The following is a 23,648-nucleotide window of genomic DNA, read 5'->3' as shown; positions in this document are numbered from 1 at the left end:
CTGATGCTGCCCCACAAGGCACCGCGGCTCTTCACGTGATCTGCAGTTGTGCCATTTGGCGACTGGGCCGGTGGGGAAGCAGGGGATGTTTCTGATGCAGGCGATCCCTCTGCACTCATCAGTGATCTACTCAAATATTATTGCATCTTAAGACTGTCCCCTGACGCCCACATCAGCTGCCCTGTAGTTTGGCAATATGGCAGTTACAGAGATACATGAACACTGGTGTAAACAGCCTGATGGCACTCAAAGTTCTAACAGTCCGGGACTTCTTTTAAGTGTGGGCAGCCTTATCCCCAAGGCCTGGTTGCAGATTAATACATACATTTGTACTATGTCAAGTTTGATATAGTGGTCTTTAGGAATATGCGATTATAATGATCACAGAACCTTTGGTGTTATTGTAATGTCAATTTAGGCTTCTAGTAACTCATTCCCATAGCAAAGTTTACATATCCCACTGTCTGGGACTGACTTTCAAGCAAAACAGACCATTTGGGCTCAGCCCTAGAACACCTTTTGTTCTTTCTGTGAAGGCTTGTCATCTTTCAAGAGAACATGATCTCTCCCAGGAGACAAGGGGGCAATCTGAGCTTCAGAGGACTAGGAAACAAGTTACAGAATGGTGTTAATTACTAGAAACTCTTTGAGATAGACAGACAGGGTAGAGGGTGGAGTTAGAGTATCCCAGGTGAGTAGTTGCAGTCCAGACAAGGGCCCAGCCATCTTGAAATTTCTTGTTCCCTCTCCTGACCTCCTGCAGACAAAGAACTCTGGAACTGACATCACCAGGAAAAGAGACTTGTCAACGCATCCAGGATTGGCCTCTTCCACAATGCTGGACAAGTCCACTGTGGCAAAGTGGGTCGGGAACCCCCACCCCCCCAGCCTTAAGCCAAATCATCTTTGGACTTCAGAAAAATAAGTGTTTCACCTGGATCTCTAGTGGGGTACACTCTGCTCAAATTCTTCTACCATAGTGGTGAAGATAAAGACTCCAAGGAGGTAGCAAGATCCTCCTATTATCCATTTCAGAGGACCATTTGGAGTGAACTTCTATGTGGACAAGGCAGTCCTTATGCCTGAACACTGGAGCCAGAATCTTCCTCTTGGAGGTGTCAGCCCCTACATATGCTTTCTGGCAACCTTCCTGGCTGGGAAGGGCAGAGTAAGGTCTTCCCTTATCTCTGGAGACCCTGAAAGGTGTTCCCATCAACCCCTAAATGAAGGGGCAGGTTTAGACTCTGTTTCCCACCTCAAACTGCTTTTTAACAGACTCAATCTCTTTTGAGTAATTTTCTTGGAGCTGCCTTTGAAAGTCATATTTGTTTTCGATCCTATTCAGGCTGTCTAAGCATTGACTCAACTATTGCCTTCCTGTGCTCTCGATGTTTTATAACCACTCACCGTTGAAGAACGGCATCATATTGTTGGACCTCGTCCACTTTGAGACATTGACTCAACCATTGCCTACCTGCTCTTCACCCCACTCTACCATCTTGACACACTCAATCCATTGGGACCAATGGATTTGACCATGTGAACTCTGACTCGACACCTTGTAAGGAGCCTAGAATCCTGTATCCAATTTGTTGAGAATCACGAACAAACATGAAAGGCATTTGTAGTGGTGCTGTCCCCCTTGCCTGTCGTAAAGGGCCCTAGTAACATTTAAGACCCCTCTCCTTACCATGTTAAAGACATCTTCACTGAACTTTAAAATTGTTAGTAAAATATTGCCTGTATACTTTTGTCCTCAGACCCAGAGTGTACCTGACATCTTAAAGTCCGCATATTTCTGTGTGTTCTTTTTCAGGAGTGGGTTATAAAGGTTTTGATTAGGTGTGCATATTTTTAGTTTAATCAAAGTCTCCTATTTCTTCATAGAACCTTGGTTGGATAATATATATATATATATATATATATGTATATATATATATATATATATATCTCACAGTACTATTGTTGTGTTGAAGCTTCCTTGCTAGTTCACATCTCTCGGGAAGTTTATAGCTTGCTCTCGGCCCACGCTACCACTCGAGCTGAAGAAGGTATATGCGTCAGACTGTACCTGTATCACCTTTATGATTGGGATCACTCCTGGTTTTGCAGCCATTTGGGGTTAAGTAGGGGTTTGATCCACCATTCTTACCTATACACATGCAAAGCAGATGTCATTTCGGTCCCAGACGATGCCCTCAGCTACCCCTGAATGCCACTTGTGGGACTGATAACCATGCTCCGATAACTGATTTGGTAACATATCTGTCGAAAATTCGGCAAGGACCTGGGAGTAGATTAGAGAATTGAGTATGTTAGCCATGATCCATTGTTGGTTATTTTACCTCATGATCACCTGTGTTTGGAAGAATTTCCCGCGAGTAATATTAGTTAGTTGCCGATAACTGCATAGCTATAAAATGGGGGGATTTTTTTTAAATAAGATATAATGCCTGTTGTTTTATTAGAAGTCTTATTGGAACTAAAATCGGTTTGGTCTGTGGGATAAACAAACAGATAGTGCACGTATATTGCTTGAAACATATTTTGAGATGACATACTTTATAAAAACATATTTTGAACACCCCCTTTAAACATGCTCCGAAGACAGTTGATAACTGGGAGAAGTTGGGGATGGTTAGTTAAAGGCTGCCGGGCCCATGTGTTGGGAATATTCTTTTTTGTTTTGATTATTTGTTGAGTCCATACAGTGCTATAGAAGGGAGCTTCCAAGCACCAAAGATTGGAGCTGGAAGAGGTCTTAAGGCGGGTTGATTGAACATGGAGGAAATGCATTTCCAAAGATAGATGGGCAAGAAAAGGAAATCATTTCAAGCCCTTGGGGGGAGATGCAGGTGGGGGCTAAATCAAAAGACTCTAAGGAATGCCTTACCGGCAATGGAGGCTGCAGGAGTATGAATACTCTAATGAATGCCTTACCGGCAATGGCGGCTGGAGGAGTATGAAGACTCTAAGGAATTCCTTACCGGCAATGGCGGCTGCAGGAGTATGAAGACTCTAAGGAATGCCTTACCGGCAATGGAGGCTGCAGGAGTATGAAGACGCTAACGAATGCCTTACCGGCAATGGCGGCTGCAGGAGTATGAAGACTCTAAGGAATGCCTTACCGGCAATTTGCGGCTGCAGGAGTATGAAGACTCTAAGGAATGCCTTACCGGCAATGGCGGCTGCAGGAGTATGAAGACGCTAACGAATGCCTTACCAGCAATGGCGGCTGCAGGAGTATGAAGACTCTAAGGAATGCCTTACCGGCAATGGCGGCTGCAGGAGTATGAAGACGCTAACGAATGCCTTACCGGCAATGGCGGCTGCAGGAGTATGAAGACTCTAAGGAATGCCTTACCGGCAATTTGCGGCTGCAGGAGTATGAAGACTCGAAGGAATGCCTTACCGGCAATGGCGGCTGCAGGAGTATGAAGACGCTAACGAATGCCTTACCGGCAATGGCGGCTGCAGGAGTATGAAGACTCTAAGGAATGCCTTACCGGCAATGGCGGCTGCAGGAGTATGAAGACGCTAACGAATGCCTTACCGGCAATGGCGGCTGCAGGAGTATGAAGACGCTAACGAATGCCTTACCGGCAATGGCGGCTGCAGGAGTATGAAGACTCTAAGGAATGCCTTACCGGCAATGGTGGCTGTAGGAATATGAAGACTCTAAGGAATACCTTATCGGCAATGGCGGCTGCAGGGGTATGAAGACGCTAAGGAATGCCTTACCGGCAATGGCGGCTGACGGCGTATGAAGTCAGACTCCCTGAGCGAAATCTTCTCGATCCTACTGTGAATTTGGGATATTTCATGGAGACAAGGAGTTAGGCAAGTGTTTCAACTTACTGAGGTCGTGGTTAAAAGCCAAATACTACACATCACAGTGAGCAAGGGAGCGCGGGGGCCAGTGAGATGAAACAGTGAAAGGAAACCCCAGGGGTAGAGATCTTTAAACCCAATGTGTTCTTATAGGGTCCAACACTGCAGAGGCTGGATAATGTGTTGTGAAGCAGAAACACACTTTGTTAAAAGGAAGATTGAGGTGATATGGCAGGTTGTCACCAAATATCACTCCTTGTATCAATGAATACAATACTGGAGAGGCTACACTATATTAGGCTCCCGGCTTGGGCAGAGCAGCAGGTCCTGGGATGGGGGTGGGGGTGGTCTTAGGACTGGTGTGAGGACTACAGATCCGTGACTTGCACCCCACCTTATAATGAAAAAGGGAGCAATGTGCATATGTGTAGTGATCTAGTAACTATGTTTGCTTTGGTGAAGAAAACAAAGCTATGGGAGGTTCTAAAGTAATTGTAGAAGAAAAGAAAGCCGTCTGGATGAGGTTATAAATGGCATCAGGAGTTTAGTGTAGTGGTCTCCTGTGTCATGAGGTTATAAATGGCATCAGGAGTTTAGTGTAGCGGTCTCCTGTGTCATGAGGTTATAAATGGCATCAGGAGTTTAGTGTAGCGGTCTCCTGTGTCATGAGGTTATAAATGGCATCAGGAGTTTAGTGTAGCGGTCTCCTGTGTCATGAGGTTATAAATGGCATCAGGAGTTTAGTGTAGCGGTCTCCTGTGTCATGAGGTTATAAATGGCATCAGGAGTTTAGTGTAGCGGTCTCCTGTGTCATGAGGTTATAAATGGCATCAGGAGTTTAGTGTAGCGGTCTCCTGTGTCTGTCGTAGGAGGGAAGCCACTGTCCACCGACATGGTACCTGAAAGTGGGCTTGGCTGGTCGGTGTCCTTGTCTGGATCCTATCTATTCTACTGATTAATGATGGAGCTGCGCCTATGGCCGCTGTGGGTGCTAACGTCAACCTGTGCAAAAGGAAGGCACCAAGATGACCGTCCTGCTTCGGCATGCAATGATTTTACCGAATAGATTATAACGAATGACATTTTGATCTAAACATTTTCGACAAAAAGAATACCAAATGTGTATATAACTATATATGGGGCGGGCCTAGGGAAGGGAAAAAAAACGGGTGAGGAGGGGCTTAATGTGGGATTGTTAATTAAGGGAGACAGGGGGATAGGGGGTGCCCCTCAAATAAAAAATTGAAATTCAGTATTTTTTTCGTTAAAAATGTTTAGAACAAAATGTTATTCGTTATTATCTATTAGTTAAAATGGTATTGGCCAATTTGACCGAATTCTTTTCAACATATGGCCCATTTGCTGTACGAAATGATCGTACAACCAAAATGTCAGTCAAATGGGCCATACGGTTCCATTATAGCAAACAAGGGCAACAGGGTTGCAGGGGTGACCCCCACTCCCCTTGCTCGCTATAATGGGAACGGGGGTTGCAGGGGTGTCCCCCACTTCCCGGACATTGGAAGCAGGGGACTTTAAAAAAAAAGTAAGAGTAAGGGACCCTGCAGTGTCAGTTCCGACCCACGTTGCAGGGACAGAACTGACGCTGCAGGGTCAGATGTAAAGCGGACGGTGAAAGGTAAGTGGAGGAGGCAGGTGGGGGTGTATTGGGGGGAGGGATCGAGGGAGAGGGGATCGATTGGTATGATTTTGCCCCTAGCAAAATTGGGTTCGCAGCAAATTGACTAAGGTCAAATCTGCCGCGAACAATTATGCTACGGTCAAATCATACCAATCCGTTAAAATCACATAGCCATAATTCCCCTGGTCAGAAGGGAAACGATATCCAAACCCTTTGAAATGTCTAGAGGTGGGGAGTGGTTAACTGTTACCCCTAAACATGTCACGGATTTAAGGCAGATGTTTCCCAGTGAAAGCTAGGTGGTGTACTGGGGCCAGCCTCCTCTGGATTATCAGCTCATGGAAAGTTAGGTGGTGTACTGGGGCCAGCCTCCTCCGGATTATCAGCTCATGGAAAGCTAGGTGGTGTACCGGGGCCAGCCTCCTCTGGATTATCAGCTCATGGAAAGCTAGGTGGTGTACCGGGGCCAGCCTCCTCCGGATTATCAGCTCAGGGAAAGCTAGGTGGTGTACCGGGGCCAGCCTCCTCCGGATGATCAGCTCATGGAAAGCTAGGTGGTGTACTGGGGCCAGCCTCCCCTGGATTATCAGCTCATGGAAAGCTAGGTGGTGTACTGGGGCCAGCCTCCTCCGGATTATCAGCTCATGGAAAGCTAGGTGGTGTACTGGGGCCAGCCTCCTCCGGATTATCAGCTCATGGAAAGCTAGGTGGTGTACTGGGGCCAGCCTCCTCCGGATTATCAGCTCATGGAAAGCTAGGTGGTGTACTGGGGCCAGCCTCCTCCGGATTATCAGCTCATGGAAAGCTAGGTGGTGTACTGGAGCCAGCCTCCTCTGGATTATCAGCTCATGGAAAGCTAGGTGGTGTACTGGGGCCAGCCTCCTCTGGATTATCAGCTCATGGAAAGCTAGGTGGTGTACTGGGGCCAGCCTCCTCTGGATTATCAGCTCATGGAAAGCTAGGTGGTGTACTGGGGCCAGCCTCCTCTGGATTATCAGCTCATGGAAAGCTAGGTGGTGTACTGGGGCCAGCCTCCTCCGGATTATCAGCTCATGGAAAGCTAGGTGGTGTACTGGGGCCAGCCTCCTCCGGATTATCAGCTCATGGAAAGCTAGGTGGTGTACTGGGGCCAGCCTCCTCCGGATTATCAGCTCATGGAAAGCTAGGTGGTGTACTGGGGCCAGCCTCCCCTGAATTATCAGCTCATGGAAAGCTAGGTGGTGTACTGGGGCCAGCCTCCTCTGGATTATCAGCTCATGGAAAGCTAGGTGGTGTACTGGGGCCAGCCTCCTCTGGATTATCAGCTCATGGAAAGCTAGGTGGTGTACTGGGGCCAGCCTCCTCTGGATTATCAGCTCATGGAAAGCTAGGTGGTGTACTGGGGCCAGCCTCCTCCGGATTATCAGCTCATGGAAAGCTAGGTGGTGTACTGGGGCCAGCCTCCTCCGGATTATCAGCTCATGGAAAGCTAGGTGGTGTACTGGGGCCAGCCTCCTCCGGATTATCAGCTCATGGAAAGCTAGGTGGTGTACTGGGGCCAGCCTCCTCTGGATTATCAGCTCATGGAAAGCTAGGTGGTGTACTGGGGCCAGCCTCCTCTGGATTATCAGCTCATGGAAAGCTAGGTGGTGTACTGGGGCCAGCCTCCTCTGGATTATCAGCTCATGGAAAGCTAGGTGGTGTACTGGGGCCAGCCTCCTCCGGATTATCAGCTCATGGAAAGCTAGGTGGTGTACTGGGGCCAGCCTCCTCCGGATTATCAGCTCATGGAAAGCTAGGTGGTGTACTGGGGCCAGCCTCCTCTGGATTATCAGCTCATGGAAAGCTAGGTGGTGTACTGGGGCCAGCCTCCTCTGGATTATCAGCTCATGGAAAGCTAGGTGGTGTACTGGGGCCAGCCTCCTCTGGATTATCAGCTCATGGAAAGCTAGGTGGTGTACTGGGGCCAGCCTCCTCTGGATTATCAGCTCATGGAAAGCTAGGTGGTGTACTGGGGCCAGCCTCCTCCGGATTATCAGCTCATGGAAAGCTAGGTGGTGTACTGGGGCCAGCCTCCTCCGGATTATCAGCTCATGGAAAGCTAGGTGGTGTACTGGGGCCAGCCTCCTCCGGATTATCAGCTCATGGAAAGCTAGGTGGTGTACTGGGGCCAGCCTCCCCTGAATTATCAGCTCATGGAAAGCTAGGTGGTGTACTGGGGCCAGCCTCCTCTGGATTATCAGCTCATGGAAAGCTAGGTGGTGTACTGGGGCCAGCCTCCTCTGGATTATCAGCTCATGGAAAGCTAGGTGGTGTACTGGGGCCAGCCTCCTCTGGATTATCAGCTCATGGAAAGCTAGGTGGTGTACTGGGGCCAGCCTCCTCCGGATTATCAGCTCATGGAAAGCTAGGTGGTGTACTGGGGCCAGCCTCCTCCGGATTATCAGCTCATGGAAAGCTAGGTGGTGTACTGGGGCCAGCCTCCTCCGGATTATCAGCTCATGGAAAGCTAGGTGGTGTACTGGGGCCAGCCTCCTCCGGATTATCAGCTCATGGAAAGTTAGGTGGTGTACTGGGGCCAGCCTCCTCCGGATTATCAGCTCATGGAAAGCTAGGTGGTGTATTATCAGCTCATGGAAAGCTAGGTGGTGTACTGGGGCCAGCCTCCTCTGGATTATCAGCTCATGGAAAGCTAGGTGGTGTACTGGGGCCAGCCTCCTCTGGATTATCAGCTCATGGAAAGCTAGGTGGTGTACTGGGGCCAGCCTCCTCTGGATTATCAGCTCATGGAAAGCTAGGTGGTGTACTGGGGCCAGCCTCCCCTGAATTATCAGCTCATGGAAAGCTAGGTGGTGTACTGGGGCCAGCCTCCCCTGGATTATCAGCTCATGGAAAGCTAGGTGGTGTACTGGGGCCAGCCTCCCCTGGATTATCAGCTCATGGAAAGCTAGGTGGTGTACTGGGGCCAGCCTCCTCTGGATTATCAGCTCATGGAAAGCTAGGTGGTGTACTGGGGCCAGCCTCCTCTGGATTATCAGCTCATTTGATGACATATGGGAGAGATTCTGGCAAAAACTAGGCAGAGGGCGCCGATCCAGAAAGGTGGTGCTTCCCATGACCTGCATATTATCTCGGCTCCCCCTTTCAACAAAAGGTGTGTGATCCGGAGCCAGCGGCTCTTTCTCCCTGCCTCTTTGATTCCCGTGCGGTGAACTTGTGAAGTGGCTAGAGGGAGGCTGCGCGTGTTATGAAATGTGGACAGTCATACAAGAGATGACCAGTCAGTTACTGCAGCGTGTGCAGAGATCTGGGAACCAGAGGCGTAGACAGGGTAGTGCCTAAGTGGGCCAGGCCAACCCATAATCTATAAATGCCCACTCAGCAGCACTCTGTGGGCATTTAATGTCACTGCGGTGGGCTCAACTACATTAGTTAGAGACCCCACTTGTTGGACAATCGTGGCTGCGCCTCTGCTGGGAACACGGTAAGTCAGTGCTGTGAATAGCTCTGAGTGCACTTAGCCTTCTCATCCTTCAGGTACATGATATGATATATGGCATTTGTAACGCGCCTACAGACAAGTGTTTCAAGGCGCGACGAGGCAAGGGAGGGGGACAGAGGGAAGACAGAGACAACGATCCTACTAGGCCAGCTGTCATTCAGATCACTGGGATGGGGGAAGGGGAAAAGTGCGTGGGGGATGGGACAGTGCAGTACATGGGATCAAAATAATAACAAGAAGTGCGGCCAGCAGGTGGCAAGTGCAAGGGTAAGTGCAGACAGCAGGTATCACAAAGATTGATGCTGTTGACCTGGGTAGTAGGAGCCCCAGGCATGTACGGGGCGTCTAAGCTATAGTAGTTTGGTGCTTTACGAATAACAACTTGTCATGTACGCAGCACCTTACACAGAACATTTTTGTATACAATTATTATCACCCAAGCGAAATTGGAACTCACTTTACTACCTCGAAAACATGAGTTGTCCCACACAGGATTCAAACCTGCAACCAGCACATAAGAGCAGTGAGCACTTCACCCACTGAGCTATCTTCCCCTTCATATTATTGCTATGCATATGAAATAAGAAAGTTGCATGGCTAGAGTGTATCTGTCGCTGCGTTTGTAAAACTGGTCCAGCCAATAAAGCGGCCATGCTGCCTGGGCTGGGGGGTGCCGGTTTGCAGCGAGCTGTTCCCCCCACCCTGGCAGAGCGGCGAGAGCAAGGCTCCCCGTGGCAGCCGCTGTGTGGGTGTCGGAGGCGGAGCCGCCGGGGCCATTGAAAGGAGCAGAAGGCGCGATTTCCTCGGCGCCCGGATGAGTGTGACCCGCGCACCTGCTGGGCCCGAAAGCGCGCGCGCCTTGTTTACCCAGGTTGGCCTGGGCCCATAATGCGAGTGGGCAGGTCGCCCAGGCGCCGCTCAATAGTCGCCGCCAGTGCCTCTCGGTGCAAGGGCGGCGGGCACATGGATTTCAGCGGCCCCACGGACAGCTGTGTACTGTACGTGGGCGTCCTTTATTATGCAATAAAGCGCTCTGTCCTCAAGCGTGCTGCGCAGACTGCCATTTCATTGGATCACTTGATCTGTAATGTCGTTCTTTTTTTCTCTCTTCTTTAAAGAAAACTGTTCTACAGGGGCATCACGAAGCAGATAAACTCTGGAGCAAGGAGGGATTCTACACCCTGGTCATATTTCTCAGCATCTTCGTCATTCTGCTCACCTGCTTAATGGTAAGTGATGGGGCCTCCTTGCGATCTTGGCTTTTGGCTTCCGGCGGTTTGCAGGGGATGGGGGCCGCGTGGCTGAAAGGGGCAGCATTCAAGGGGGAGTACAGCTGGTCTCAGAGACCCGTGCCAGTCCGAGCGTTGCCCTTTCAGCAGCCCAGCCCGACCCACTCTGTACGGGTAGACACGCTCATGCCACACATGAGCGATCTGCCGTGAAAAGCGTGATACGTCTATGGAGAACTGTGCCAGTGGAACTAAACGACTGTGCCAGTTAGAGTGTGAGGGAGGGAGGAAGTGAATTACTGAGTGAGAGAAAGCCGGTAAAGAACAATGCTTCTTTTGTGTGCTTTTGTCATCGTGTGAACGTTAACATGATTCATCTCCCGTTTACCCTCTTTATTTAATTGACACGTTCTTTCTTGCTGTGTGTGAGGCTGACATTTTGTAATCTTGTAATGATGGTGTGTAGGTTTATACTGCTTTGCAGGGACTCCCTGATTTCATGGTTAGATCATGCTTCAAAAAGAATATTTAAAAAGTAAATGTGAGCGTGTACGAGTGTGAGCGCATGAGTGAGTGAGCGAACGAACGAACGAACGAGTGTGGGTGCATGCTAGAGGCCCAGCTCCCACTTGGCACTGTTAATCGTGTCCAGCAAGGTGTTCTGCTCATTGCAAGTATGAAATGGCCTGTGGTAAGTAGAGGTCAGTGGGCATCATGGCAGCGCAGCACCTCCTAGCTGTGGCATGCCTCCAGAGGTGGGCATCATGGCAGTGCAGCACCTCCTTGCTGTGGCATGCCTCCAGAGGTGGGCATCATGGCAGCGCAGCACCTCCTTGTTGTGGCACGCCTCCAGAGGCAGGCCTCATGGCAGTGCAGCGCCTCCTTCTTGTGGCGCGCCTCCAGAGGTGGGCATCATGGCAGCGCAGCACCTCCTAGCTGTGGCATGCCTCCAGAGGTGGGCATCATGGCAGTGCAGCACCTCCTAGCTGTGGCACGCCTCCAGAGGTGGGCATCATGGCAGCGCAGCACCTCCCAGCTGTGGCATGCCTTCAGAGGTGGACATCATGGTAGCACCGCGACCTCCGTGCTGTGGCGTGCCTTCACAGGTGGGCATCATGGCAGCGCAGTGCCTCCTTACTGTGGCGCACCTTCAGAGGTAGGCCTCATGGCAGCGCAGCACCTCCTTGCTGTGCCACGCCTTTAGAGGTGGACATCATGGCAGCGCCTCCTAGCTGTGGCACGCCTCCAGAGGTGGGCATCATGGCAGCGCAACACCTCCCAGCTGTGGCGTGCCTTCAGAGGAGGGCATCATGGCAGGGCAGCACCTTCTTGCTGTGTCGCACCTTCATACGTGAGCATCATGACAGCGCAACGCCTTCTAGCTGTGGCGCTCCTTCAGAGGTGGGCATCATGTCAGCACAGTGCCTCCTAACTGTGGCGCACATTCAGACGTGGGCATCATGGCAGTGAAACACCTCCTTGCTGTGGCATGCCTTCAGAGGTGGACATCATGGTAGCACCGCGACCTCCGTGCTGTGGTGTGCCTTCACAGGTGGGCATCATGGCAGTGCAGCACCCCCTAACTGTGGCCCGCCTTCAGAGGTGGGCATCATGGCAGCGCAGTGCCTCCTTACTGTGGCGCACCTTCAGAGCTGGGCATCATGGCAGTGCAGCACCTCCTTGCTGTGGCCCGCCTTCACAGGTGGGCATCATGGCAGTGCAGCACCCCCTAACTGTGGCCCGCCTTCAGAGGTGGGCATCATGGCAGTGCAGCGCCTCTTTGCATAAGAGATGTGCATCAATAAATGTCACTTCAATTAGGAGCAAACAATCAGGGCCCTGGGGCGTGGGGGGCGGTCAGGCTACGGTATCCCTCACATGGCCTTCAGCGTGCCCCACTGCCCAAAAGCGGCCTGGCAGGGGCATGCATGGCATGCTGGCAAGTTACACTCATTTTCTTTTGCTTGCGCGTTTGTGCTGTAAATAGAAACACGTTGTATAAAAGGTGCACATTTTTCTGGGGTACTGCGGGGGGAGTGGAGGGGAGAGGGTGCAGAGTCCATGGGAAACACTGTCCGTGTGAGGGTTGCCCCGAAAGTGACCCACAAAATGTTGCAGGTGAACATACTATTGGCTGATGACCCACACAACTTTGTGGGGTGCTTTTCTGGCCAGTTTATATACTCCTTGTTTTGACACAGCTTTATTTGGTTTGTAGTGTGTTACTATGCACCATTCAGGTAGGTAATTACTGTATTATTATATACTACTGTACAGTCCCTTGTGCACGGGCCATAGGGCAGTTTTGCATTAACACCATATGACCACTTTATATCCTAAGCCCTCAGCTCCCTCTAGTGGTGATAACAGGCAAAGCTATGCGGATTGGCACTGTCTCTATGTATCCTAAACCAACAGCTCGCTCTAGCGGTGACAACAGGTGAAGCTATGCGGATTGGCACTGTCTCTATGTATCCTAAACAAACAGCTCGCTCTAGCGGTGACAACAGGCGAAGCTATGCAAATTGTCCCTATATATCCTAAGCCAACAGCTCCCTCTACCGGTGACAACAGGTGAAGCTATGCGGATTGGCACTGTCTCTATGTATCCTAAGCCAACAGCGCCCTCTAGCGGTGACAACAGGTGAAGCTATGCGGATTGGCACTGTCTCTATGTATCCTAAGGCAACAGCTCCCTCTAGTGGTGATAACAGGTGAAGCTACTGCATCGGACAAACATATAGGACCAACATACATCCGGCCTTTTATTACATTGATAGATTAGATAGGTCTGATGCTAAGGTGTGTTTTTCTTCTAATGAGGCCCCGTTGTCATGCAATGTTTTATGCCTCACCCCTGAACCCTAAACCTGGGTAGTCCAACACGCCTGTCCAGACACCAGCCCACCCAGTACGCACACGCAGAAGAGTAGGAAATCTTAGTGTCTCTGAGAACTTGATAAGTATCTCCCGAAAGACCTGGGAACACCCAGGAATCGCAGAAATCTTCCAACCAATGAGGGGGAGTTACCCCTGTAAAATTAGCTCGTATGCACCTCCCCCCCGGATCTGTGAGAAGAAGGGGAAACGTGGGAGGCAGTCGAGGAAAATCCAGCGCCAGCTCCAACGGGGCCAGAAACCACACCTGGGCCAGCTGAATGGGGTAAGAAGAACCACTAACACCAGCTTTCTGCGCACCTGAAGGAGAACTCGAGGAATGACAGAGAATGGGGGAAACACTGACCCTTGAGATGCCTCCAGTCCTGGATAAAAGCATCTACCGCCAGCACATTCGGATTCAGACGCCAACTGAAGAACCGAGGCACTTGGCAGTTGAGGCGAGAGGCAAACAGACTGGTGAGGAATGGACTCCAAACCCTGGAGAGGAGATGAAACATCTCCATGTTTAGTTTCCAATCGCTTCCATCCCAGAGAAACCTGGACTTCCAATCCGCAACTGTGTTGTCTAGACCCGGAAGATACTCTGCCTGCAGTATTATGCCCCATTTGAGACAAATCCACCAGGGCTTTGGACTGCGTTCCCCCCAGCTTGTTGATGTAACTTATTGAGAGGTCCATTCCTAGGAGTATACAACTATTCACTTTGCCCCTGGCCAAACTCTTCACCACAAATGAGCCCTCCAGAAGTTCCAGAAAATGTATATGAAGAGACTTCTCCTGAACAGATCACTTTCCACCCATAATCAGGACGGGAAGGGTCACGTTTCTCAGTGCGGCCAGAATCACAATCACTAGATGCACTCTCGAGTTAGAGAGCTACTTCCTCACCTGATGGTTCAGGTAAATCCTTGCAAGATCGCGCTCTTCCCTCCTTCTTCTTTGTCTCCTTAATCGTCTTCCTCTGGGTGAAGAGGTAGGGTCTATCTTCTTGGAGGTCACAGCGCCTGGTTGGGGAACAACCTCAGTGGCGTGGATCCCAGGGAGACAGCACGTGTGGGGAAAAAACATTTACAGCACAAAAAACCCAGTGAGTCCTATTTGCTGCTCTGTTCCCAGCCGCAGAATGTGGACTCCAGTAACAACAATCCCAGCACCGTAAGAAGGAGAGTAATGGATCCAAAAGAAGACAGGTAAGAAGGAGCAGGCAGAATCCGAGCTGCGAAACCCTCAGACAGGAGAGAGCGGCATGAGGCGAAGGAGGGCAAGCGAAGGGTAGAGAAAACAGGGGGGCAGGTGAACCTACGAAGGAAGCACCAACAGCGTCTGACCCGGCAAACTAACTGCAAGGGCTACAACTCCCAGAGCAGCATTGATTCTGTGTTGAAATGGTGCGGCAGCCATCTTGGTAAACACTAGACTGCTGGTACACTTCAGCATGAACATGATGGAACCAAACAGCCAACATCTCCAGAAACTCCATCTGTGCGATGTGACAGTATAACCCCTTCTCAACCTCGCTCTTCCAGGTTTACTAGTGTGGCGGAGATGAAATCGTCTAAGTAACCATGGGGCATGTATGTTCCGCATTGGTTCCCATGTCCTTTCAGCATCGGAATATCCTTTTCAGTCGACTGAGTACTGAAGGACACCTCATCTGTAACAGGAGTCGATGATGTGTGAGACTTCACATTCCTCTGGTTCAGTGCTGAAGAGCCCAGTGGTTCTTGTTCTTTTTTGGCAGTATCTATCAGGGAGGTAGGTCTTCGCGCCTCTTCTATTCTGATCTGTGTAGGTCTTATATCTCTCCTTGCTTCTTTCCGTGGTTTGGATAACTTCCTGATTAGCTTGTGTCAGGCTTTCTAGAAGGGCACCCACTGATGGGACTTTGAACAGTGAATAGGCTGTTATTGGAAGATGTTTGGGATGATCTCCATACGTCCAAAAGAAGGGAGTCATACCGATGGCAGTATGTTTGGTTTTTGTTATATGTGAATTTCCGCTATGGGCAACAGTTCGGCCCAATTGTATTGTTATGTGTTGATGAAGCATCTGAGGTTTTGTTCCAGAGTGTGATTGAGTCTTTCTGTTTGACCATTACTTTGCAGCTGATATCCTGATGTTAACGCTCAATGCATTCCAAGTCGATTACACAAAGTGGACCAGAAAGATGATGTGTACTGTGATCCTCTATCAGAGACGATGGTATTAGAAACACCATGCAGTCTGAAAATGTCTTGAAGAAAAACATTGGCCATTTGTGGGCCATGGGAATACCCCGTAAAGGAGGAACATGAGCCATATTACTGATTGAGTCCACAGTAACCATTATGGTTGTGAATCCATTGGATGGTGGTAATTCAGCAATAAAATCCATAAACACATGTTGCCACGATCCTTGGGTTGTAGTGTCTTGTTACAAAAGACCTAATAGGTTTGTGGTTGAGTATTTGCTTTGGGCACCACGTGGACATGAAGTCACGTATTCTCACACATCCTTCTTGATTGTAGGCCACTAGAAAGAACGAGCTGTAAAGCCTAACATTGGAGTAATCCCTTTATCACCTGCAGAATTGTCGTCATGACACCAGGACATGACCAGGGTTTGGAGATCGTTGTTGGGGGCATACAGTTTGTTTTCATGGAAGAGAAGTGTGTCATGTTCTTCAATAGCTGATTGAGAGCTATTTTACAGAGGAGCCATCCATTCTATAGAAGACTCCCGAACGTCATGTAGAAAGGTATTGATTTCCAAGATGAATTTAATTCCAGAGAAGAGTCTTTCCTTCCCTTGGTATCTTCCTGTATCTTCCCCAAGGCTACGGGAGAGGCTATCCGCAACAATGTTATTCTTGCCGGGAATGTATGTGATGATGAAATCAAACTGTGTGAAATAATGTGCCCACCTGGCATGACAGGAATTCTGACATTCCATTTGTTGAAGGACGCAGAGATTGTGATGATCGGTTCGCACCATGAAAGGATGTGAAGCACCTTGAGGAGTTGCTGCCCTTCTATGCAAGCCTGACGAATGGCCAGGAGTTCTTTTTCCAAAACCAAGTAATTTCTTTCACTTGGTGTGAGAGTGCGTGAATAATAAGCCATCGGGTGTTCTTCCTGGTCTGCACCCAATTGTAGTAGTAGAGCTCCAATAGCGCCGCCTGAGGCATTGGTCTCCAGAAAGAAGTGCCGTCTGATCCGGCTGGAGGAGGATTCCATGAGACTTTGAAAGGCGCCTCCCACCTCAGTGTTCCAAAAAAAGGAACATCCTTCTTCAAAAGAGCTGTGATGGGTAACACAATATCCGAGAAGTTCCGGATGAACTTTCTGTAGAAATTAGTCAGCCCTAGGAACCATTGGACATCCTTGACTGACCGAGGTTCAGGTCATTGTAAGAGTGCCTTGATCTTGCAAGGATCCATACATACTCCTTCTTCACAAAGGATAACTCCCAAATAAGAGACTGAGGTGACATCAAACAGGCACATCTCGAGTTTCGCTAACATTTGGTGTATTTGTAGGCATCTTAGGACTTCGTTAACACGCTTGACGTGCAGGTCCTTGGACGAGGAAAAGATCAGGATGTCGTCTAGAAATATGATAACTGTCCGAAGGAGGAGGTCTGCAAAGATACGATAGGTTATTTATAACGCGCTTAATACCCAGAGGTTTCTAAGTGCGGACCAGGGGATCGAACCTATGTTGCACTGTATTGTCTTGCTTCCAAGGCGAGCATGTTGCCCCTGAGCTATCCTCCAGAGATCTTATCCATACAATGCTGGAAGACTGCTGGTGCATTTACTAGGCCAAAAGGCATAACCTGGTGTTCATAGTGACCTAGAGGTGTTCTGAAGGCAGTCTTTCATTCATCTCCTTGTCTTATTTGCAGCAGTTGGTATGCGCCTCTTAGATCCAGTTTAATAAAGAACTTTGCCCCCTGGACGGTTTCAAAGTCTTGCTTTATGAGGGGCATGGAATAACTGTCTCTGATGTTGATACTATTTAAGCCACGATGATCTATACAAGGTCTTAATTCATCTTTGTCCTTTTTCGGGATAAAGAATAAGGAAGCACTGACCATAGATTTAGGCTCTTATCAGGCCATTTTGGAGGTTAAGCTTTAAATGTTCTCTGAGAGCCTCCTTTTCAGAGAGAGAAAGAGGGAACATCCTCCCAAAAGGAACGGTAACATCTGGTCTCAGTTCTATGGCACAGTCCTCTCCTCTGTGAGAAGGGAATTCTCTGGGGTCTCTGTCTTCAAAAACGTCTTGGAATCCTTAGTAAAGCTTCGGTATCCCCAACACCACAGTTCTTGGAAGGGTGATTGCTGCAGCGGTTTCAGAGGTGGTGTGTTCAAGGAAACCGCACTTCGAGGAACAGAATTGCGATTGAAACTGTGTCGCGTTTAGAGTCTAGTCTATGGTAGGGTTGTGTTGGCATAACCAGGGTATGCCCAGAATCACTTGAAAATGAATCTCCTTGTGTTTGAACATACTCATGCAGATGGGTGAGTACCTTTGGTGATGGGGCCTGAAACCAGCAGAGTGCCATCCACCCCCTTAACGGGTACGGGCTTGTTCTTTTTCTCTATGGGAATGAGCCTTTCCTTAGCCCAAGAGGCATCCATAAAGTTACCCGCTGCCCCACAATACAACAGAGCTTGTACCTCAATTAACACTTTTAGGAATATCCAACACCACTCGGAACACCATCAATCTGTTTTCATTCTGAGAGGCCACCTTGTGGGTATTATTTCAGATCCCCCGATCCAAAGTCCCATCCAGGACTGGGGTTGTTCGTTTCCCTGTCTCTGAGGTGGAACATCTGGACAGGTGTGCAACAAGTGTGTTAGCCCCGCAATACACACAGAGGCCCTGATCTCTTCTTCTCTTTCGTTCAGCTGCCGACAGTGGTCCTCTGGTGGCCCAATCTGCATGGGTTCCTTAGGGGCAACTCTTTCTGCCAGAACTGGGGGAGTTGATGAAAACCCTGTATTTTTTCTGCGTTCTGACCTTCTTTCAGCCATGCAGTGTTCAATCTGGAGTGAGAGAGATACACAATCTTGAAATGAGACCGGTCTTGCTATCCTAGCCAACTCAACCTTTATATCTTCGTTAAGGCCTCTGTGGAATATCGTCTGTTGGGCAGACTCCGGCCATCCTGCTTCTGAGGCCATGTGTTGAAATGTGGTAACTGAAGTCTGTACCTTGGTAACTCCTTTTCAGATGTCCAACAGGTTTTCATATGAGGAAAAAAGTACTTCGGGTCTTTCGAACCGTTCTCTGAATAAGCAGAAAAAAATAGAAAAATCTTGAAGAGCTGGATCAGAAGAGATAACCAAAGGTGTTGCACATGCTAGGGCATTCCCGACCAGATTCGATATCAAGAACCCAATCTTAGCATGATCCGACTCATAGGTCCTAGGGCCGAATGTATAATAAATAAGGCAGGCATCTAGAAACTCCTTCAGTCTGCAAGGAGTACCATCATATTTTCCAAAAGGGAAATTCAGTGGAGGTAAGTCCGTCCTTATATCTTCTCTAACTGTGACCTGTTTTCGCAGAGCTGCATTCTCTGCTTTTAGATTTTGGACTTCCACAGTTAGTCCTTGTAGGGCCAAATTAGCTCCTGATACTGTTCAACACTTACCATGCCAGTCATTGGGCATTGCAATCTATCAGGATGGGAAGGTTCACGTTTCCCAGTCTCGGCAGAATCACAATCACTCTCTGCACTCTCGAGTTGGAGAGCTACACCCTCACCTGATGATTCCAGTGAGTCCTTGCGAGATAGCTCTCTTCCCTTCTTCTTCTTTGTCTCCTTAATCATCTTCCTCTTAGTGAAGAGATAGGTCTACCTCCCTTGGAGGCCATGGCGCCCGGTTGGGTAACATCCTCGGTGGTGTGGATCCCTTCGAGGCAGCCTGTATGTGGAAAAAACCTTTCAGGCACGAAAAGCCCTGCGAGTCCTTACTTGCTGCTATGTTTGTGGCCACATAATGTAGACTACAGTATTAACAACCCCAGCACCGTAGGAAGGGAAGGAATGGATTCAGAAGAAGACGGGTAAGAAGGAGCAGACAGAATCTGAGCAGCAAAACCCTCAGACAGGAGAGAGAGGGATGAGCCAAAGGAGATCTAGTGAAGGGTAGAGAAATCAGGGGGGTTGAGGCAAACCTATGAAGGAAGCACCAACAGCGCCTGATCCGGCAAACTAACTGCGAGGGTTGCAACGGCCCGAGCAGCATTGGTGCTGTGCTGAAATATGGCAGCAGCCATCTTGGAAAACACTGGACCGCTGGCACGCTTCAGCATGAAGGTGATGGCACAAAACAGGAAGGCATCCACCAACGTCTCCAGAAACTACATTGGGGCGATATGGAAACCATGGAGACCTCTTGCTGTCTTGCCCCCCCAGGCTGACAGACTGGTGTCTGACTCCAGCACCATATTGGGAGTAAACCAAAGATAGGTCTCCTGCTGCAGGCTTCCATGTGTTGGAGCCACCACCGAATCTCTGAGGCTCCCGGAGAAAGCCTCACCACCTGCAAGTATGGCACCTCCTTTTTTAGATGACTGATCTTTAATGTTTGGAGAGTGTGTTCATGCAGTGGACCCGGAGAAATGGCTTGAATAGAGGGTGACAACATTCCGGTGACCCTTGCCAGAACCCGGAGGGAGAAAAAACACCTCCTTGACACAGATTTGCTCTGACTGGGAATACCCTGCATTCTCTTCCAGGCAGCAGGAGCTGGCACAGCTGAGAATCGATAATGAAGCCCAGAAATCGGATGCATCGTGAAGGCATGGTTACAGATTTATCTAGTTTGATCACAAACCCCCAATTCCTGCAGGAGAGAAATCGCCAACCGCAACCAAGCCTGCCGCAACTCCCATTGCTGAGCTAGCAAAAGAGCATGTCGTAAATTATTATTCTCACTGCCTTGCCTGCAAGAAAGCTATTACTGGGTGCAAAAGCTTTGTGAAGCATCTTGCAGCCCAGGCGAGACCGAATGGGAGGGAGGCGAATTGCCAACGGCAACCCTGCCACTGAAACTGAAGGTACTCCTGATGGGGACGATAAATTGGAATGACCAGATAGGCGTCCTTGAGATCGATTTTTCACATCCATTCCCCCGTAAGGAGGGAATCCCTCAGAAGATGATTCCCCTACATCTTAAAATAGCAATACAATGCAAACATATTGAGGAACTTTGAGGTTTATGACTGGGTAGTACCCCCATCCGGTTTCAGCACCAGGAAAATCGAGCTGAGGAAGGGAAAGTGAATATATGATGCGGGACCCACAGTCCCCTTGTAAATCAGACCCTGCACTTCCTTGTCCACCAGGTCCTGTTTGTCTTGACTGAAAACTAGTGGACAAGGAAGTACCTCCTGACAGGGAGGGGAATAAAACTCTATTCGGAACCGGGACACAGTCTGCAGAACCCATGCGTCTGTAGTTCGAACAGACCAATTGTGAAGAAAACGAGCCAGCCTTCCCCCAAGGCTCTGCTTGGAAAAAAACACTTAAACATCAACTGATCACCTGCTGCAGATCTGGCTCGACCTGCCGCTCTGGCAAAGCAACCTCTCCACTGTGTTCCTCGCTGGAGAAAAAACACATCTGCAGAGCCTCTGGCCGTAAAAGACCTGCCTCGCATGCCTCTGGTGGTAAACTGTGCGGGATGCTTGGAGCCCTGAAAAGGACAACTAGAGGAGCTGGCTCTGCCTCTTCCAGCCCTGTGAAAAATACCAGGCGACATGGCCTTCTTAATATTGGTTTGAGCCTTATCTAAGGCTGTAAATGTGGGGGCAAAAGAGGACAACTCCTTGACATATCTGTCCACAAACACCAACCCCTGTGCCCGAGGTCCCGCTTCAGATGCAGCCATGTCTGCTAAGTTAGGATCCAGGCGCATAAGCAACGCCTTTCCTTCACTCAGTTGACAAGGCAGTATTAGCATGAGTCTCCAATGCGACGCTCTCTTCCAGCACATCCAACACTCCGCCTTGAGCCTATTGTGAGCCTCCTTCTCCATATGCTTCCTAACCCAATACCTCATAAAAGCACCTCCATACTCAGAGGAGTGCCACTCCACTGAGCACAGATGATGAATACTGCCCGGGTCAAAAAAGGGCTCGCCCATTATATCCTTGAGCACTGCATGCTTTTTTTTAATCTCCTTCCATTAAACCCTCTTCCTTTTGGGACTGGACTCATTGGAGGATGAGGAAGAGGAGGATGAGGAAGAGGTACCTCTTCCAGGACCAGGAACCAGGGTTATCTTTAGGCACGTCTACACCAGTCACTTTATTCAGGTGCTTGGTCTTAGCCACACACTTCTCTTGAGGAGTACATTTAACTCCTGAAGTGCCCTCTGACGCAGCAGGATTACCTGTGTGATCATCTGAAATTCCTGCATAAGGATGTCAAAAGCAGAAGCTAAAGTGCTAATAAGGTCCCTTAGTGCACCATCTAAGGACTCCTGGACCACCCTACATATCTCCCAATTAGCCTACTGGGGCCCAGCACCCAACTGTAGCTGTCTTCAGAGGAACTACCATCCTCAACTCAGACACTACTAGCAACCCCCATGCCCCCAGAACCTCCAGGAGCTGACATGGCTACTTAATGCCCAGGCAAGCAGCAACCAGAAGAATAACAAAAACGGCTCCTAAAGAACCCCTCATGCAGAGGCTTCACACGCCTTTGCAGGCCACAGCCATGCTTCCGAGGTGAGAGTAAAAGTCAGAGGAGGTCAGTGACAATACGTCACGGGGCTTGAGAAATCCCAGCAGATTGTGCAGGCTCCCTTTCAGCACTCGCAGACAAACAGGTACCTCGCCCTGCCGAGCGCGTCAACACCTGGGACGAATATGATGGGCCGCTGCCCGGAGCACACACGCTGCTTTCCAGCATGCAGAAGCGTCTGCCGCTGTGGAAACAAAGACGCCGCAGCCACTCACAAACACAGGCAGTGAAACCTTTTAATAAACAAAATGGTCCTAGGTCGAAACGGGGGAAAAAAACCATTGCCAAACACAAAGTTACGCGCAAAACCTCGCAACGAGCAAATATATTGAACTGCAATTAAATATACATCATTACAAACTGAAAAAAAACAATGCTCGGTGCAGTAGAACAATAACTTATCTGCTGTGACGAACAGCAACGAAGAGGACAAGGGACTAGCTGCACAGGGCTTTATAGGGTAGCTCGGACCCTCATTGGTGGATGAAGGCATGGTTGCCATCTTGGACTAGGGTCCTCTCAGTGTCAAGTTTTGTTTGTTCATAATGTTCAGTGTTTAAAACATGTTTATTTCTTTGCTGCTATTTGACAAGTAATGAAGACTAAAGCATAATGTGAAGCCTCCAGTCTGGATATAGAACCAACAGACGCCAGGGGTTGGTTTATAATTGCCATTGCATGTCTGGGGCTTTTGGCGTCAAGCAGCAGGGTAGAAACTGCTACGAGTGGCTTCTGAAATGGCAGAGCCTTCGCCCTGGTCCTTTTGTTTGCATGGATGTTGCCCTGGCTTCGGGTTGTGGTGACGGCAGGCGTAAGAAAGGAGATAAATGGCTGTTTTGCGATGCAGGAATTAATGTGAAGTTGTGTCGACCTGAAATTCAGATGAAATATTTATCAATTGATTGTTTTTTCATTGTTTGCATTTGTTCATAATTATTACCCATGGTAAGTGCATTCTTCCCCAGATTGGTTGAACTCTGAGCTTTACCGCAGGGTAAAGTTCAGAGTACCAACATCATACCAAAGTCACCGCTCTCCTACAATGCTGTCCCTCATTGGCTGTCTTTACCCCCTTCTTTTCTGACTCAGCTGGTCTGTTTGTTGGCAGCCACCTTCACCTGCCTTCCTTCTTACTGCCTCTCTGCATTTCTCCCCCTTCCCGAACCACATGTCTCGCTCTCCAATGGGGCACCTCACAACTGGAGTTCTCCCTTTGTTTATCTGAGTCCCCAACTAAGGTGCTCTATGCGGCTTCTTCCCGCCTTTCGTCCTGCAGCCAAATCTTTGGACTGGCTGATATTTACTTTAATACAATTTTGGCCTTTTAGTTACAATGGATGAAACTGGTATTTGTGTTTATTTGTACATATTCTATTGAGGGAAGAAGCTGTTTCACCCAGAAACACCTACAAAAGCACACAATAGCTATTGTTGGCATAAATAAATAAACAAACAAATAAATAAATAAATAAATAAATAAATACAAATAAAATATCATTTCATTTTCATTTCATCAGTCGTTCGTTCGTTCGTACTTTATTTTGGTAATTTACCATTCTCTAAAATCTTACCTCTTCCACTCACCTCCCTAACACCCCACCTTCCTTACCTCCTCCCTTCCCCTTTACCCTTACCTCCTACTCCTCCTCTTCCTCTCCATCCCTCTGAACCCCTTCCTCCTTTCCCGGCTTGATTCTTGTCTCACCTTCTCCGCTCGTCTTCCCTCACATTCCTGCTCTTTTCCCCATCCTTACCTCCTTTAACTCCTACCACTCCATTGCTCACCTCCCCCCTCCCACACCCTCCTCACCTC

At 49.1% G+C, this 23,648-nt stretch overlaps 1 protein-coding gene across 2 annotated transcripts in view; it reads left to right on the top strand.

Moving 5' to 3' along the window:
* Positions 1-23,648, top strand: part of PTPRR (protein tyrosine phosphatase receptor type R) — a 1,074,582-nt gene that overhangs the window by 563,497 nt on the left and 487,437 nt on the right. For both annotated transcript variants that reach the window (XM_069628248.1, XM_069628247.1), the window contains exon 5: positions 10,073-10,183. In XM_069628248.1, the coding sequence (XP_069484349.1) occupies positions 10,073-10,183 (111 nt within the window). The remainder of the gene's footprint in view (positions 1-10,072; positions 10,184-23,648) is intronic.

This window comes from Ambystoma mexicanum, chromosome 12 (assembly GCF_040938575.1).
Source record: "Ambystoma mexicanum isolate Mex_15411 chromosome 12, UKY_AmexF1_1, whole genome shotgun sequence".
NCBI lineage: Eukaryota > Metazoa > Chordata > Amphibia > Caudata > Ambystomatidae > Ambystoma > Ambystoma mexicanum.
Note: the sequence above shows the minus strand (reverse complement) of the source record. Positions and strands in the feature narration are given on the sequence as shown.